Here is a 15,563-nt window from a genome sequence, read left to right as displayed (position 1 = left end):
CAAAGGGGTCTCATATTGTGAGGCAAATTTAATATGATACTTGAAAATATGAAAAAATTTAGAGAAGCTTTGAGCAAGTATGCAATAGAGAGAGGTTGTCAACTATATAAGATCCACAATGATCAAGAAGGGCCAGAGTAAAATGCAAAAGCTAACGGTTATCCTTGAATATTTCATGCAAACAAAGATTTCAAATCTTTTGATTTCATTATAAAAACCTACAATCCTAGACATAAATGTTAGAGGATCAATACCAACACAATGTGCAACTCTAAGTTTTTGGCTAACTACTATAAAAGTAGAATTGTTTCTCAAACTTGCATAAAGAGATGAGAATTACAAGATTTGATCAGTACATACATAGGATTGTATGTTGGTATGTTTGTTGTTTAAAGGCCAAATAAATGATGTTGAAAAGATAATGGGTGGTCATATTTTTGAGTTTAGTAGTTGAGTTGAAAAATATAATTGTGTTAAACTAATTTTTGGGAAATTATAAACAGACTAATGGAGAGAGAATTGTATCTTTTATGCATTTTAAATTTTTCATATTGAGCAATAGACTCTTTATAATTTTCTCTTAATTTTGGAGTTTTGAGAGATCATATAATTGACAATTGAGGATTTGAGAAGTTGTTCAATAGATTCAAAATATAAGAAATTTGTTTATAGAGTTAAGGTGGAAAGATGTATACTGACATGAAAATGCTCAAGACTGAAGAAGAAGTACCTTTTTACTATCTAAATTCTGATGCAGACCATCAACAACAAAGAAAACTAGAGAAAAAGGAGAAGAAAAATAGGGAACAAAAAAAAGAACTGATTCAATATAGAAATACTGTATAAATTATGCATATTAAATTGATGAAAATCGACTTACAAATCAGACAACTACTACGGCTAGTTGCAATAAAAATGGTATTGGGAAGAATATAAACAATAAAGTTTATGGGAAGGAAGAGTGAATGACAACCAAATGGAAGGGTTTTTGTTAAGATTCGAGTCGGTTATCCTTATTTTATTGATACTTAAATTTAATTAAAATAGGTGAAAGGGGTGAGAATCACACACGTCTTCATAGATGAGAAAATGAGTCAAAATGACCTTTTACAATGATATTCAAAACTTTTGTGGGGCAATAGAACACTAACAAATTTAAGGTGTTCTTTTGAAGATTTAGGATAACTTCAATGATGATCTTGAGTTTGTTTGGTAATACAGAAAATGTTTTCCAAGAAAATGTTTTCTTGGAAAACAAGTGAATTTGTAACTTATTTCTCATGTTGGGTTAGTGAATATAAAATATTTTTTAAGTTTGGCCGGTGAATGAAAAATATATTCTAAAAAATATCTTTTATTTTTGGCTTGAGACTAGAACATATTCATTAGGAAAATAATTTATGATTAGAAAATTAGACCCATAATTGATCTAGGACCTGATCCTAACACTCAAACTAGGACAAAACTCCAATGACTATTTTAAAATCTGACCCAGGACCTGACCCATACTTTCGATCCAAAATCTGACCAGGAAAATATTTTCCAAAAAAAAAAAAACTTTTTTTTTAAAAATATTTGAAATATTTTTCCATTTTTAATTTTTTTTGACGGCCTAGGTTTTGGGGGGGGGGGAATGAAAGTGGCGTCAAAAATGAAAAGAATAATTTAAATTTTTGATATTTTTTTAAAAAATTTGAACTGGGTGAGCGGGTCTAGGGTATGGAGTGGAGTAAAAAATAAAATTTTAAAAAGTTAAAATATTTTTTTCAAAATGATTTTTTTGTGGGAAGTGAGGGGAAAGGATTGGAGTTGGGTTAAGTGATTAAAATTTGATTTTTTTTGAAAGAATAATTTTAAATTTTTTTTTTTTGTTTTGGGGGAGGCGGGTTGATTTGGATGGTAGGGAATTGGGGTTTGGTTAGAAGGTATGGGTAAAAATATATTCGAAATTGAAAAAATAAAAACAATGAAAAATTTTAATTTTTTTTTAGGTAGACAGAGTTGGATTCGCGGTACGGAGTAGGATAAGAAAAAAATATTAAAGAATGAAGTAGAGTTTTAAATTTTTTTTAAATTTTAAAAGTAATTTAAGAAAAATATACCAATTTAAAAAATATTAATTTAAGCCAACCAAAAAAATAAAAAAAATATTTTTTTTTATCGTACCAAACACACCTTTTATGTTTTTTCTCTTTCAAAATTCAATTGGATGGATCAAGATTAGCCTATAATTGAATCTGAGCAGCCGCTCCAACTAAAGCAAACCAAACAAATAAGCAGCACAAATAAAGGGTGTGCGGTATTTGACTTTTGGTATATAATGTGAATGTCATTGTGGTGGTTATCCTCCTGTGCGGGTATTTGGTCCATCCATCACTCCACCTACACACATTTCCAATCCAGTAAGCTTCGTTCCCACCACTGCTTTCTCCGTTTTCCTCCTCTCCCTCTATGGTATCTAGGGTTTTATTCTGCTCGCACGGATTGAGCCTTTACACATCATTGAGTTTCTAGACTTGTAAGGATTCTGCCGTCCGCTAGAAAATCATTGATATGTGTATGTATCGCTGTTGCTGATTAAAGTATATGTTCTTCAATGCTCTGTCCGATTCTATTAATGTTGTGCATTTTGTTTGTTGAGGTGAACACGATACGTGAGGAGCTTTATTAGTATGGTTTTTGTTGGTATCGTAGATGCTATGGTGAAGTGTAATACACTTTGTGAATAGTACAATCCAAATATGCGGGGAATTAGAATGCTACTTCTTTTTATGCATACATTTGTATTGTATTTGATATTTTATGATAGTTTATTTATTTTAAGGGTGCAAGTGGTTGTTTAGCCTTTCTAGAGCTTCATTTACAATTTTTACAGGTCATATTTAGAGCGGACAAATGTAATTTCGTTCAAGTTTTATTTGTCTAATGCTTTGGAATTTTACAGAAGTTTGATTAACTCTATTATAATGTAATTAGACAAAATTCATTGTTTTTCTTCTTCTTGTTGGAATTCATATGTATGGGTGAGGACACGTTTCATTCATACACTATGAAAGTTGCATAGTCATGTTTTTGCTTTCTGCAAATTAGGGGCAACAATGCACTTCGACTCTCGTATGTTAAGCTGCCTTCTAATTTAATTCAAATACAGAAGATTAAATGTGTCTTAGCGATAGGCAAATTAACGTGACATGGTCAAGGGGAGGTACCATGTTGTATGTTATTCACATATGACATAGTTATTGATTGACGGGATTCGTGATGGAGTCAACAATAGGCTAGAAGTTTGGAAACAATCTCTAGAATCTAAAAGTTTCAAGTTAAGCAAGAATAAAATCGAGGATCTAAAGTGCAAGTTGCTTGGCTGTAAACACAAGAAGTGAAGGTGGAAGTGAAGATAGATACACAAGCCATACCCCAAGAGAGGATTTTTCAAGTATCTTGGGTCTATGATCCAATTAACAGGGAGATTGATAATGATGTCTATCGTATTGGAGTAGAGTGAGTGAAATGGAGGTTCGCATTTGGGTTATTTTGTGATAAGAATGTGTAACCAAGGTTCAAGCTAAGTTCTACAAGGCAGAATGTTGGTTAGTCAGGAACGCATACGATTAGAAGATGAAGGTTGCAAAGATGAGGATGCTCAGATGGATGTGTGCGCATACTAGGGGAGATAAAGATTATGAACCAGGTTATACAAGATAAGGTGGGAGTGACATTCGTGGCAGGCAAGACGAGGGAAGCAGTGTTGAGATAGTTCGTGCATGTGAAGAGGAGGTGCAAGGATGCACCGGTAAGGAGGTTTGAGAAGTTGACTATAATAGGATTTGGGAAAGGTAGAGATAGGCAAGGAGAAGTTGAGGGAGGTGCTTAGATAGGACATGACACATTTTAAATTATTGAGGACCACAGATAGAATGATATGGAGCTCGAGAATAAGGGTAGAGGGGTGGTAGGTAGTAACTGTTGTCATACTTTTATTTGGGAGAGGCAAGCTGTCAATCTCCTCTTCTCCTTATTTAGAGTCCGTTTGACTTAACTTAAAAAAGTAGTTTTTTGGAACTAGTTTTTAAAAAGTCAAACTTTAAGTAACTTTTACGTTAAAAAATGAAAAGTAGGGGAGTATTTACTTTTTAACTTTTTTAAAGTCATTTTAAACTTAATTTTAAACTTTGCCAAACACTCCTAAAATCTAAAAATGACTTAATAGTAGGTTTGACCAACTTTTAAGCCAATCCAAACATGCTTTTAGTAGTATTAGTTAGTATTCACGTAGTATCTTATTCTTCATTTTTCAGAACTACCTGTTGCGCCAAGTGTCTATCGGGAACAACCTCTCTACCCTACAAAGGTAGGGTAACGTCTGGTACATCCTACCCTCCCCATACCTCTCTTCTGGGATTACATTGGTTATGCCATTGTTGTACAAAAGAAAAAAGGTAAAATATGTAACATAGCACAGCACGTGGAAAAGGAATGAAATTATTAGGATACTTTTTTGCAGGGACTGGATGTTCATCGTTGTAATTGATTTATCATTTATTGTTATGCAGTTGTTGCTTTGGAAGTCAAGGTCGTGTGAGCATCTTGCAGTATGTGAAAAATCAATTGAATCTTTTTACTAAGAAAACAAAATTACAGATGGCAGGACAGGTGGCTTTCACATCAAGTTTTAAGCTGCTTGACAGTGGACAGCTCTTGAAACAGCAACTCTTCATGCCGAAAAGCTCACCTATGTTAATGCACAGGTCTTGTTTCCTGATCTGACCACTTAGATTTCTCTGGATATTTATTTTTTGAGATAAAGGTAACCAGATTTCTATGGATATAGTTGCAAAAAAAAGATAAACTTGTAAAACATAGCTCGAAGACTGTGTCACTCTAAAGCTTCTTTATCCCTTAGAGTTTCTAGTTATGGAGTTTAAATTTAGGCTTCCGTGTTTGAATAGACAGGCCTTCCTCTTATTTTTTGTTGCATAGCCATTAATATAATAAGGTCATTCTCATTTTTTTGTTAAATAAAGAAATTTCACTTCAGTAATGTCTGATACTCACAATCTATGGCTCAGGGGATTTTGCTTTGGGAGTTGTAAAATATCTCGCTTTCCATCATCGAGCATTTGGAAGGTCATTAGTCCGTACTTAATGAAGTTGGAGAGAAGATCAAAAATGCAAAGTTGCAAGAGTTGCTTTTGCCTCGCTTCTCTTGTTGATGCTGATGCTATAGTAACTTCCGAATGGGTTCCTACCATTGACCAAATGCTTCTCATGACCAGCATAGTCCTTACATATATAGCTGGAGTAATACCTACTGAAAAAAATTCTCCTTTAGATACTGGAGGAAAGATCCAAAGTGGAGATGTGGACCCTGACAGGATGACCTCTTTGGGTAGGTAAGAATGGTTGTTAGACCAGTGCATTTTTAAGTGGTATTGTTAGTTAACTGAAGGTGTTTTGCAGTCTTTTGACAATGTTTGATCCATGTAACTTTTTAATTGTTAGATCTATGTGTCACTTTTCATTGTTAATTCTTTTCCATGTTTAACTGCAGTGTGAGGAGAAACAATGATCGCATCAGCATAGAATTTGCATGGGATGTCGTAAAAGAAAAACTGATGAATTCTCTGTCTTCCATAAAACAAGTGGATCTTGGTGCTATTGAATTTGAACAGAACCGTGGAAAACAACCTTCAAATTTGTCCGCCCTTGCTCAAGGTCCAAGGTTAAGGCTGTTGTGGGCGTCCTTTCAGTTGCTCAAGAAAGAGGCAGGCACTGTCTCTATCATTGCCTTATTAGATAAAATATCTTGGTGATACTTTAAACTAGACTCATTCACTCATGAAATTAGTGGAGCATAGTGAAACAATTTAGGTACATATGAATTTGTCTCTGAAGAAAACAGCTTGTACTAGATCCTTCATAATCTTACTGAAAGTACACTTAGGATTCAACCATTCTTAAAAGTGGAGTGGTATACCAGTTTTAATATCACTTGCAAGCTCCACTATGTTCACTTGGAGCGCAGATAACATAATACGGGGGTTGAAAATAGGGTCATACAACATGAATGGGTTTGAGCATTTGTCTTTCATACCTTGTTAATAAAATACACGTACAATTGACTCATGAGTCCTACATTGGTCTATATATGAGCTAGTCTCTTTACTTTGTATTGGATAATTCTCATCCCATAAGCTGGCTTTTAGAATTAAGGTCTAATTTCATTTTTCTTAACATGGTAGCAAAATCCTGTGCATCCCGGTTGTTGGGTTTCCATTGTTGTGCTCCCATGTTATATTATCCACTCTCCAGATGTGGTTTTAACATCTCACATTGATTGAGGATATGAGTTATAGCCTTATGAGCTATCTCTCAGGATTGAGTTAGGCCTAAGGTCCATTTTTTTGAAGATGGAAGAGCAGAAGTGATGGCTGTATAGTTCATTTTGTTTTTCCTTTCCTTTTCTGTCTTTAATAATAGTTTACACCTTAACAGGTAGATAGTATTTCTGCAAATGCTGTTACCTCCGGCAATGATGACTCTCTGGGCATTTTTAATGATGTCATTCAGAGGTTGTGCCAGCCTTTATGTGTTATTTGGCTTGAAGAGGAACTCTCTCTGCGAAATGGCAAAACTAACACAGTATGACTTGAAATATGTATTTATATTTTGGGAAAGAACATAAGGCTGCAAGTCTGTATTATTTAGATCTTTCTTCTTTCTATTGCATTGTCAGGAATATCTTTCTTCAGCAATTAATAACTTAAATGGATATGGAGTCCTGACAAACATCAGAAAGTCAGGGAAGGAGCAACTATTTGCTGAATTTATTTGTGTTCTTAGCTTTGGTTTTCTCAGGTAAGAAAATTAGCCCTTGCTTCTCTTATTCATGAACGTACAATGAACAATGTAATTCTTGTTCTTATAATTTTTTTTTGTTTGTTTACCTTTTATTTGGGCTAAGAGCTAGTCGTCATTATACCTGCTGCCAACAATATTCCCGCTATATTCATGTAGCATACTTTGAGCAGAATGAGTTGCATGTATGATTCTCATTTTAAACTGTATGTTGGAGCTGTTGATGTCTTGAAAAAGCTTTTGAGATGTTCCTAAATCTCTTTGAACAAATCTCTTGTTGAACTTTGCTTGAAAAAAAGAATTTCACTTGATTCAACAAAGCCATGAATGATTTTTCTGAATTCATAGAAGATACGACATTACTGAACGTGCAATTAGCAGGCAGTAATTTCGCTTAGAGGAAAAGGGAAGGCCATGATGTAGCTGCTAAACTTTATAGATTCCTGATATTTGAAGAGTGGGAAACCTCTTTTAGAAACACTAAACAATCAGTCTTGCACAAATTCACTTCTGATCACTGTCCTATAGTCCTTCGGGAGAGGACTAATTCTTTTTTCAAATTTGAGAATTTATACCAAATGTTCAAATATTACTGAATTGTTTTTTATTAATGAAAAAAATGACGTTATGGAAAGAAAACACAAAAATAACATCGTTTTTATTTATCAAAACCCAATGCAATCGGAACACGAATCGATTGACATCATTACAAGTCCAAATGGATTAATGCAACATAATGACCCTTATTATGCCAATTTAAACAAGTTGCAATTCAAAGTGAATACTCCTATAAATTTTTTGGCTCTTTTGACTTCTAACATGCAAATAATAGTGAAGTATTTCACATGTGTTGTAAGATAAATGATTGGAAACAAGGAGAATTGAAAATGAATGGGAAGTTGTTATGTAGTTCATACTTCATTTAATAGATGTGACACATCTGCCAAATGACCTCATCTATAAGTCGTCTTCACCATTTTCTTTGTTTGTTTTACCCTTAGTTCTTCCATTTAGAATGAAGAGTCCCGTAGAATGAATAAAAGAAGAGTAATTTTTTGGATCACATAATTAAATGCATAATAAATAGAATACATATAAGCCACAATTAATGAAGAAGCATTTTACAAAGTTTGGATAGTAGAAAACAGACTGAAAAGTGACTCGAAGGAAAATAGCAAGCTAAAAAAGAAATTAAACTTACCGTCGCAACTTTGTACAGTGCTTCTTTATTTCCAGCATTCATGCACCTACTAATAAATAAAGCCCTTTTATTTATTTGTTCTCTTGTTCTCACAGACTAAGAGAATTTTGGGAAGTCCTCAAATGATACCTTCTGGTAAACGCTTTCTTCACTTGCTAAAGTGTTAAATAGCGTTGAACTAAAAAAAACAATAAATTAGGGAAATAGTGATGAAAGCAAAAATTAAGAAATCTCCCTATATATAATTCTTTATATATACCTCAATCTGAGACTTACTAAGTCTTTGAATGACCTAGAAGCCACTCTTTCAACAATATCTATCAGCGTTCCTTTTTCAATCGTTTCTATTGAAGCACAAATCTTCTTCATAATTTTTGTTTTAAGGAAATTTTGGGGTTGTGTAAGGGAAGAGTTTCGTGGAGTGTTTTTGAATAGAATGGGTGTGAGTTGTAATTGTTAGTGTTGTAAAAGGTTATTTTTGGAAGATTCAACATTTTGTAACACGTGGTGGGTGAGCCGTGTCACACTACTTGTGAAATCCTTTTAAATTTTTTTTAATGTAAAGATGAAGTTATTAGATTAAAGAGTAAAGAAGACGCCCGTTAATTTATTTTTTATTGATTTAATAAAATGATACATTCGTGATTATGTGTATAAATAAATGTAAGAATTTTATTACATAAATAAGTTACCGATTCCAAATATTCCAATGAACTCAAAGATGTTCATTAACTGTGGCTTATATGTATGCTATATATTATGCATTTAATTATGTGATCCAAAACCCATTACTCTTCTTTTATTTATTCTACGGAACTCTTCATTGTAATAGAAGAACTAAGGGTAAAACAATAAAATGGTGAAGACGACTTATATATACTGCCATTTGGCAGATGTGTCCCATCCATTAAATGAACTACGAAACAACTTCCAATTCATTTTCAATTCCACTTATTTCTCATCATTATCTTACAACATGCGAAATTCTTCACTATTATTGGCATGTTAGAAGCCAAAGAACCAAAATTTTTACCGAGTAATCACTTCGAATTGTAACTTGTTTAAATTGGAATAATGAGGGTCATTATATTGCATTAGTCTATTTGAACTTGTAATGATGTCAAACGATTGGTGTTCCAATTGCATTGGTATTTGATCAAAAGAAAGATGTTATTTTTGTGTTTTGTTTCCATAACGTCATTTTTTTCTTTAATAAAAAACAATTCAGTAGTATTTGAACATTTAGTAATATTAGTGGTGGTTATGGACTGAAAATTTCAAGGGAAGAGTTAGAGCTTGGTGGGAATTCAGTAGTATTTGAACATTTAGTAATATTGGTGGTGGTTATGGACTGAAAATTTCAAGGGAAGAGTTAGAGCTTGGTGGGATCTTGTGCTCGTAAACCAGATCACATCTCAGCTTTCAAATTAAAAGCTCTGAAAATGAAACCTGTGAAATTAGGTCTTAGGCCTAACTCACACCCCAAAAGCTAGCTCAAAGGGAGGAGGATTGCTCAAGCCTTATAAGGAGTCCATCCATCTCATTAACCACCGATGTGGGACTTTTGTCATTCTTTAACGCCCCACCTCACACCCAGTGCTTAACATCTAGTGCGTGGACAATTTTGATTTTGGGGGCCCCAACATCGAGTGAGACAGACCCTGCTCTAATACCATGTGTAATTAGGTCTTAGGCCTAACTCACACCCCAAAAGCTAGCTATAAGGGAGGAGGATTGCCCAAGCCTTATAAGGAGTCCACTCATCTCATTAACCACCGATGTAGGACTTGTCATTCTTTAACAAAACCTAAAGAATGGAGGAGAACTTCCATGGCAATTTGGGGTTACAAAAACAAAATATCTTTAGTCAATTGACTAAGTTAGAGGAAATTCAAGATCAAAGACTATTAACTGCCGATAAGGCATAGCCTTTCTTCTGAGAGAGGATTTAGGCAAGTAGATCCTTTGTCCCCTTTCCTTTTTGTTTTGGCAATGGAGGGTCTTAATGGCAAGTTAAAGACAACCCAGACAAACAGGTGGATAAGGGGTTTTGATGTTAAGAGCCTAAGATTGGTGATAGTCAAGGTTTGGCCATTTCCCATTTTCAATATGCTGATAACACTCTATTTCCGATTCTCAGTACTTCATATCAACTGGGGTAAAAGCTTTTACCCACTAAAAGTAAATGAGATACCTGATATCATCAGTTTAGCCAATATTTTGGGGGGTAATGTAGGAGAGCTACCAACTGTATATCTTGGAATGCCTTTGGGATCTAAGAGTAAATCAAAAGGTATCTGTGTTTTTTAGGATCTTCAAACAGTTTGAAAAAAGAGAGTAGATCAAAGGGTATCTGGAACACTGTTTTGGAGAAATGTGAAAAGAAGCTTGTCAACTGGAAGAGCCAATTCCTGTCTCTAGGAGGTAGAGTGACAGATGTCAACAGTGTTTTAGATGCTTTACCTACTTACATGATGTCCCTGTTCTCCATGCTATTCAATGATAATGAACAAAGAATTTTCTCTGGCAAGGTGATACCATATCGTTTGTGGAAGAAACTCTAAACTAAGAACAATAAAACAAAAGATAAGCCCAAATTCTTTTTAATTAGGCTCTATAGTCTGGTCCCTGTCCCTGGAGATAGACATAATTGAAGTATTTGAAGACTTTAGAAGTCCTTCCAACTTGTCACCTTAGCAGCAGTACAGTGTAGCTAAAACTGAAACAGAACCAAAGTCGTGGCCTATTACTGTTTCGTATGTTCTTCCTGCAGTTTGTATTGAACAAAATAACAAAAAATAGATAGACATAATTGAAGTATTTGAAGACTTTAGAATCCTTCCAACTTGTCACCTTAGCAGCAGCAAAGTGTAGCTAAAACTGAAACAGAACCAAAGTCGTGGCCTATACTGTTTCTTATGTTCTTCCTGCAGTTGGTGTTGTTGGATGTCCCTGTGGAGTCTGGATTCCCAACCAAAAAAAAAAAAATTCCCAAAAATATCTTAATGTTCTTTTTTGTCTATCATGGCAGGAAACCTGGCTTTTATAATGATAGCTTGTTTATGGAGCACGGAGTTTCTATACTGGAGGATTTGGTTATAATATTGGCAGATGGGATTGCAAGTATGTATTTGGAGCTTATATCTGTTGATAGTAGTATTTCAAATGAAATGAACAACCTTGGGTTGAGTTTATGTACATTGTCAACCCGAGCACTTCAAAAATTACGCAACGAGGTATTAAACTTCTCCGAGACTACAAACACATTCTTTTATTTGTTAATCATTGACCCTCTTTGTATATATACACAATTTATCTTCACTTGGGATTGTGTTTTCTCTTTCTTATATATTCGTCTCTGCACCAAAAGGGTGTGCCTAATGGTCAAGGAAGTGGGTTGTAAATCTATGATATCAGGCTTAAATCCCAGCAGATACAAAAAACTAGATGATTTCTCCTATGCCTAAGCCTTGGTAGGTAGAATTACGCAGTACCTATGTTGGTGGGAGGTAGCAAGAGTTCTTTGGAATAGTTAAGGTGCACACAAGTTGGCCCCTACTACCATTATAAAAAAAGACATTCTTCTCCACCTCACTTCAATAGAGATTGCAAGTTCTGGCACCCTTTTTTTTCTGTGCTTGTGTTTCCAGTTGGTGGTTAGGTTTCGTTTTTCCTTATATTTCATCATAAAAGTTTAAATTAAAGAAACCAAAATAAAGTAGGCTTTCGTATCTTGTGATCTTATACTAAAGATATATAGGATGTACCAAAGTTTTTTTTTATCTTGTGGTCGTAAGTATGTTATGTGGAAAGTTGAAATTAAAGAGTAGCAAAAAGGGAAAGAGACATTCTTTTTTGAACGGACTAAAAAGAAAAGTAAAACAAATTGAATTGGAGGAAGTAATATTGTTCTACCTTTTCGATGGACAGGCTATCTCAAAGTTAATTGAACAATGTTAGACGTGCTTTGGGTGTGTTTTATGTCATGCTTGTTTGTTGAAATTTACAGGTTGTATGGTAGCCTTCAAAATACTAGTGTACCACAATGCAATTTCTGGATTTTCCAGTTAAAGCCGTTGAAAAAGGTAAAATAAAATTCCAAAATTGATTCTTTGTTATGGTGTAGCCAGAAGTGCACAACTTTTCTCCGGAATGCAACACTTTCAGCGCCCTGTCGTCTGACAAGCAAAATATTACTGCCTCCATTTTGCTTACGTGTTCTGTTATTTGGGTTTGTTTGACGTTTTGATTTTATTTTCTATATCAAATGATACTCTTGTAAAATCACGAATGTTTTGAAGTCTAAAGCTATAAGCCAGCTGCTGTATCAAAGGACATGCATTTTGCAATTGATAACATATTGATCTAGTGATGAATAATTGCATTTTGAAATGTTTAAACAGGCTGCTATGAACCAATGGTTGCATCAGAACATGGAAGCTGTTGTCTCCATGTATGAGGATCGGTTTGACTTGTACACCTTTCAACACCAGCTTATCGAGGAATCTAGCAAGAGCAAAGTTCAAAATGATAATTGGTGGAAGAAGCTTAGGGTGATGAGTTCTCAGCCTGTTTTATCTCAATTAAGTACTATTTTGATCAACCAAATCTCTATACCTGTTAAACGCACCAAGGAACTGAGGGCCTTGACTGGATGGTAAGTAGAGCCTTTATTCTCATGCTTATTTTGTATTATGTATTTCAATTTTGGTTTTCTTCTTGTGATGCCCTGGGACTTGGGATCTTCTTGGGTGATTGTCACCGTTCGTAGTTGTGGGTGATTTAAGTAACTTTTGGACTTGAGTCCGTTAATTGTGATACTTGAGTCACAATGTTAGAACTGTAATTCTACAACTAATCTTTAAAGTTTTTGATTAAGTAGAATATTAAACTTCATTCCCAATTTTGGAACTGCTATACAACAACAACATACCATGTGGGGTCTGGGGAGGATAAAGTGTACGCAAACCTTAAGATGTCTTTAATAAATACAAATTTATAGGATAATGTTGTGATGGTATATAGAGGAAATGCATGATTGTGTACCTAGAGAGTTGTATTGATAATTGGGGACGCTAAGTGGACAGAATTGCAATTATAATTCTAGGGCATGACATGATAGTAAGGTTCAGGACACTTGCTCTACTGCTGAGCAGTTAGGGAATTGTTGATAAAAATAATGGCTGTTGTTTGTTTATATTTTCTTAAGAGATGTTGATACGAATCAACTTACTTTTAAAAAAACAAGGAAATAATGCGAAAACAAAATTATGAAGATTAAGGATGAGCAAAATTCGAGAAATAAATTCCCACATCTCAAAATTAATTACTAAGAACCCTATTGTTTGTGGTAGACCTAATAAGTGGATCAGGGCTAATCATGTTTACTAGCAGCTTCAATTCAAGAACTTAGATGAAAGTGATCTAGACCCTTTATTGAGTCAATAATTAGTATAGGACAATTACTTTCTTCAATTAATCGCGTAGAACCATAGATATCATGCACAAATCAATCTTACCTCTCAAAATAAATACTCCTTCCATTCACTTTTTATTGCCATGGTTTCCTTTTTTAGAGTCAAACAATAGAGCTTTGACAAACATTTTGCGATGTATTTTTTCATCATATTGATATGCAAAAAATTGCAATTTATAGTACTTTTCGTATAGTTATTGAATATTTAAATTTTTTGTTGAAAATATCGAATTAATGTAATCTAATATAACTTTGAAAATTAGTCAAATTGACTTTTGAAAAAAACGCTACATGACAATTAAAAGTGGACGGAGGGAGTAGTTCTTATAAGGTTGGGTGATAAACTCCATGTAGCCAATATACAAATGTGTAAGAAAATAACTCTCAATAATATTACTGATAATGCTGTCTTTAAAAAACAAAGGTAATACCCCTATATAGGGCACAATGTGTGCCTCTCTCCCAGACACCATGAGATTCAAATTCTACTTTTATGGAATTAAGTAGTAAAATTTAACTAGGAAACTTTAAACTAAGAAACGTAAAACTAGGAAAACAAGTAGAAACTAATGTCACACTTCTTCCCAAAACTACCTAACAAAAGAAGGGAAGTTTCAATTTTAGAACCAAAAGCCACACACCTAAGTAGCCCCTTTTAGTTCTGAAATTGCAGCTCTTTTGAGCGTGATTCTCAGTCCATTTTTTGGAAGAATTTTCTGCTCTTTTGGGGTTCTATGTGGGCCCCGATCTTCCTCCTCTTGTACTTAGGCTTGGAGTATAAAATATGTAAAGCACTTAGCCCACTCTTCGCCATAATTCTTGGGCTCTTCTTCCACGATAAGTATCTTCTTAATTTCCCATTGAAGGCCAGCAACCTTGTCTTGCATTTTATTAGCTTGAGACCTTGACGACAGTCTTCTTAGGGCTTCTATACCTTCATCCTTTTCCGTGGAGCTATCAGATGTGGGGTGAAGATTTATATTGTTGAGCCCCATGAAATAATGAGAATCTTCTTTATTAGACAAATATATGTTTGTTGATGCTTTTTTGTTTTAAATATCATATGCAGTGCAGAATTGCCTGAAACATTGGAAGTTCTAATGCTGTTTATTGAGATTTGGTCTTGTATTGCAAGAAGTTATTTCACATGGGGTATAGTTAGTTGGTTTTATTACACCAGTGATTATATTGGCACCTGAAGCCTCAACAGACTTGTACAAAAACATGCCTGATAACTGTTTTCATTAGATTCTTGTTACTGATGATCACATTCTCCATTTATACATCAAAACATGTTTGAATAATCTTGTTAGTGCCCTTTGTAATGTGTTGGCATTAGCAAGCCCAAAATATAATTTACTTACTGTCGTTGTCTTACTTTATCCTTTCAGGAGATATTACTACAGCCTCCTCCTTGAATTGGCTGATATTGCCATGCCGATGATAAGAACGGTCATTTCTAGGTTGAGCGATGCTATCTCATTTTTTCTGGTTAGCTTGATAGGGCGGTCCTTGGGACTTATCTATACTGGGATAAGACAATCCCTGCGATGGAAGTAAGAACTAGTTGTAGTCAGTTCTTTGCATTCACTACAAAATTTTCTTCATTGTTTATAGATGCATGAGAGAATGCTTCAATTCTTTTTAGGTACCCATTTAAACATTCTCTGGTTAATTTCTTACTTTTTGTTTCCCAGTTTAAGATTAAACTGTTGAAGAAACTTCCTTAAAGTTACTCTTCTATTTGAAGTTTATTTTGTGATTGTCATCTTGTAGTATATTATTGTATTGTACTCAGAGTTCACACTGTTATCTTGTAGCATATTATTGTATGAAACCCAAAGAATTCAAAGTGAATTCATGTAAAACTACTATTATTAATTACGGAAAGTAGAGTCTAAGTGTTAGACAAGAGTCGACTGTTAAACAAGACTCGCATAGATAGTACTAAGAATGGCTTTGCACCACCACCCATGGAATCAAGAAAGACCTCTCAGTCTGTCAATTCTTACTTTGTTTAGATCTGGT

General features: G+C 34.3%; 1 protein-coding gene across 23 annotated transcripts; it reads left to right on the top strand.

Moving 5' to 3' along the window:
• The first annotated feature begins 2,166 nt into the window (after positions 1–2,166).
• On the top strand, positions 2,167–15,297 carry LOC101258991 (uncharacterized). 23 transcript variants are annotated; one of them, XR_011211425.1, is made up of 11 exons: positions 2,208–2,402; positions 4,299–4,366; positions 4,554–4,748; positions 5,070–5,393; positions 5,552–5,765; positions 6,496–6,642; positions 6,737–6,858; positions 11,091–11,295; positions 12,069–12,144; positions 12,463–12,716; positions 14,927–15,297. XR_011211425.1 is itself a non-coding variant. In XM_069288713.1 (10 exons), the coding sequence occupies exons 3-10, from the start codon at positions 4,642–4,644 to the stop codon at positions 15,093–15,095; spliced, it is 1,542 nt and encodes a 513-aa protein (XP_069144814.1). In that variant the 5' UTR covers positions 2,208–2,557; positions 4,299–4,351; positions 4,554–4,641; the 3' UTR covers positions 15,096–15,297. The 23 variants fall into 23 exon arrangements, 17 of the variants coding, with proteins under 17 accessions (XP_069144816.1, XP_069144825.1, XP_069144815.1 ...); XR_011211421.1 differs by having other exon boundaries at positions 2,350–2,518; positions 4,299–4,439; XR_011211424.1 differs by lacking the exon at positions 4,299–4,366 and having other exon boundaries at positions 2,167–2,518.
• The last annotated feature ends 266 nt before the right edge of the window (positions 15,298–15,563 follow it).

The sequence above is a fragment of the Solanum lycopersicum genome, chromosome 9 (assembly GCF_036512215.1).
Source record: "Solanum lycopersicum chromosome 9, SLM_r2.1".
Lineage (NCBI taxonomy): Eukaryota > Viridiplantae > Streptophyta > Magnoliopsida > Solanales > Solanaceae > Solanum > Solanum lycopersicum.
This window is presented reverse-complemented; position numbering and strand designations above follow the sequence as displayed.

What these genes read in the sequence shown, in the direction of transcription:
- LOC101258991 (XM_069288715.1), top strand. Translation starts at nt 4,642, where the DNA reads ATGGCAGGACAGGTGGCTTTCACATCAAGTTTTAAGCTGCTTGACAGT. An exon ending in AGGATGACCTCTTTGGGTAG is followed by an intron (nt 5,394 to 5,551) that starts GTAAGAATGGTT and finishes GTTTAACTGCAG; the next exon opens with TGTGAGGAGAAACAATGATC. An exon ending in CTTAGCTTTGGTTTTCTCAG is followed by an intron (nt 6,859 to 11,090) that starts GTAAGAAAATTA and finishes CTATCATGGCAG; the next exon opens with GAAACCTGGCTTTTATAATG.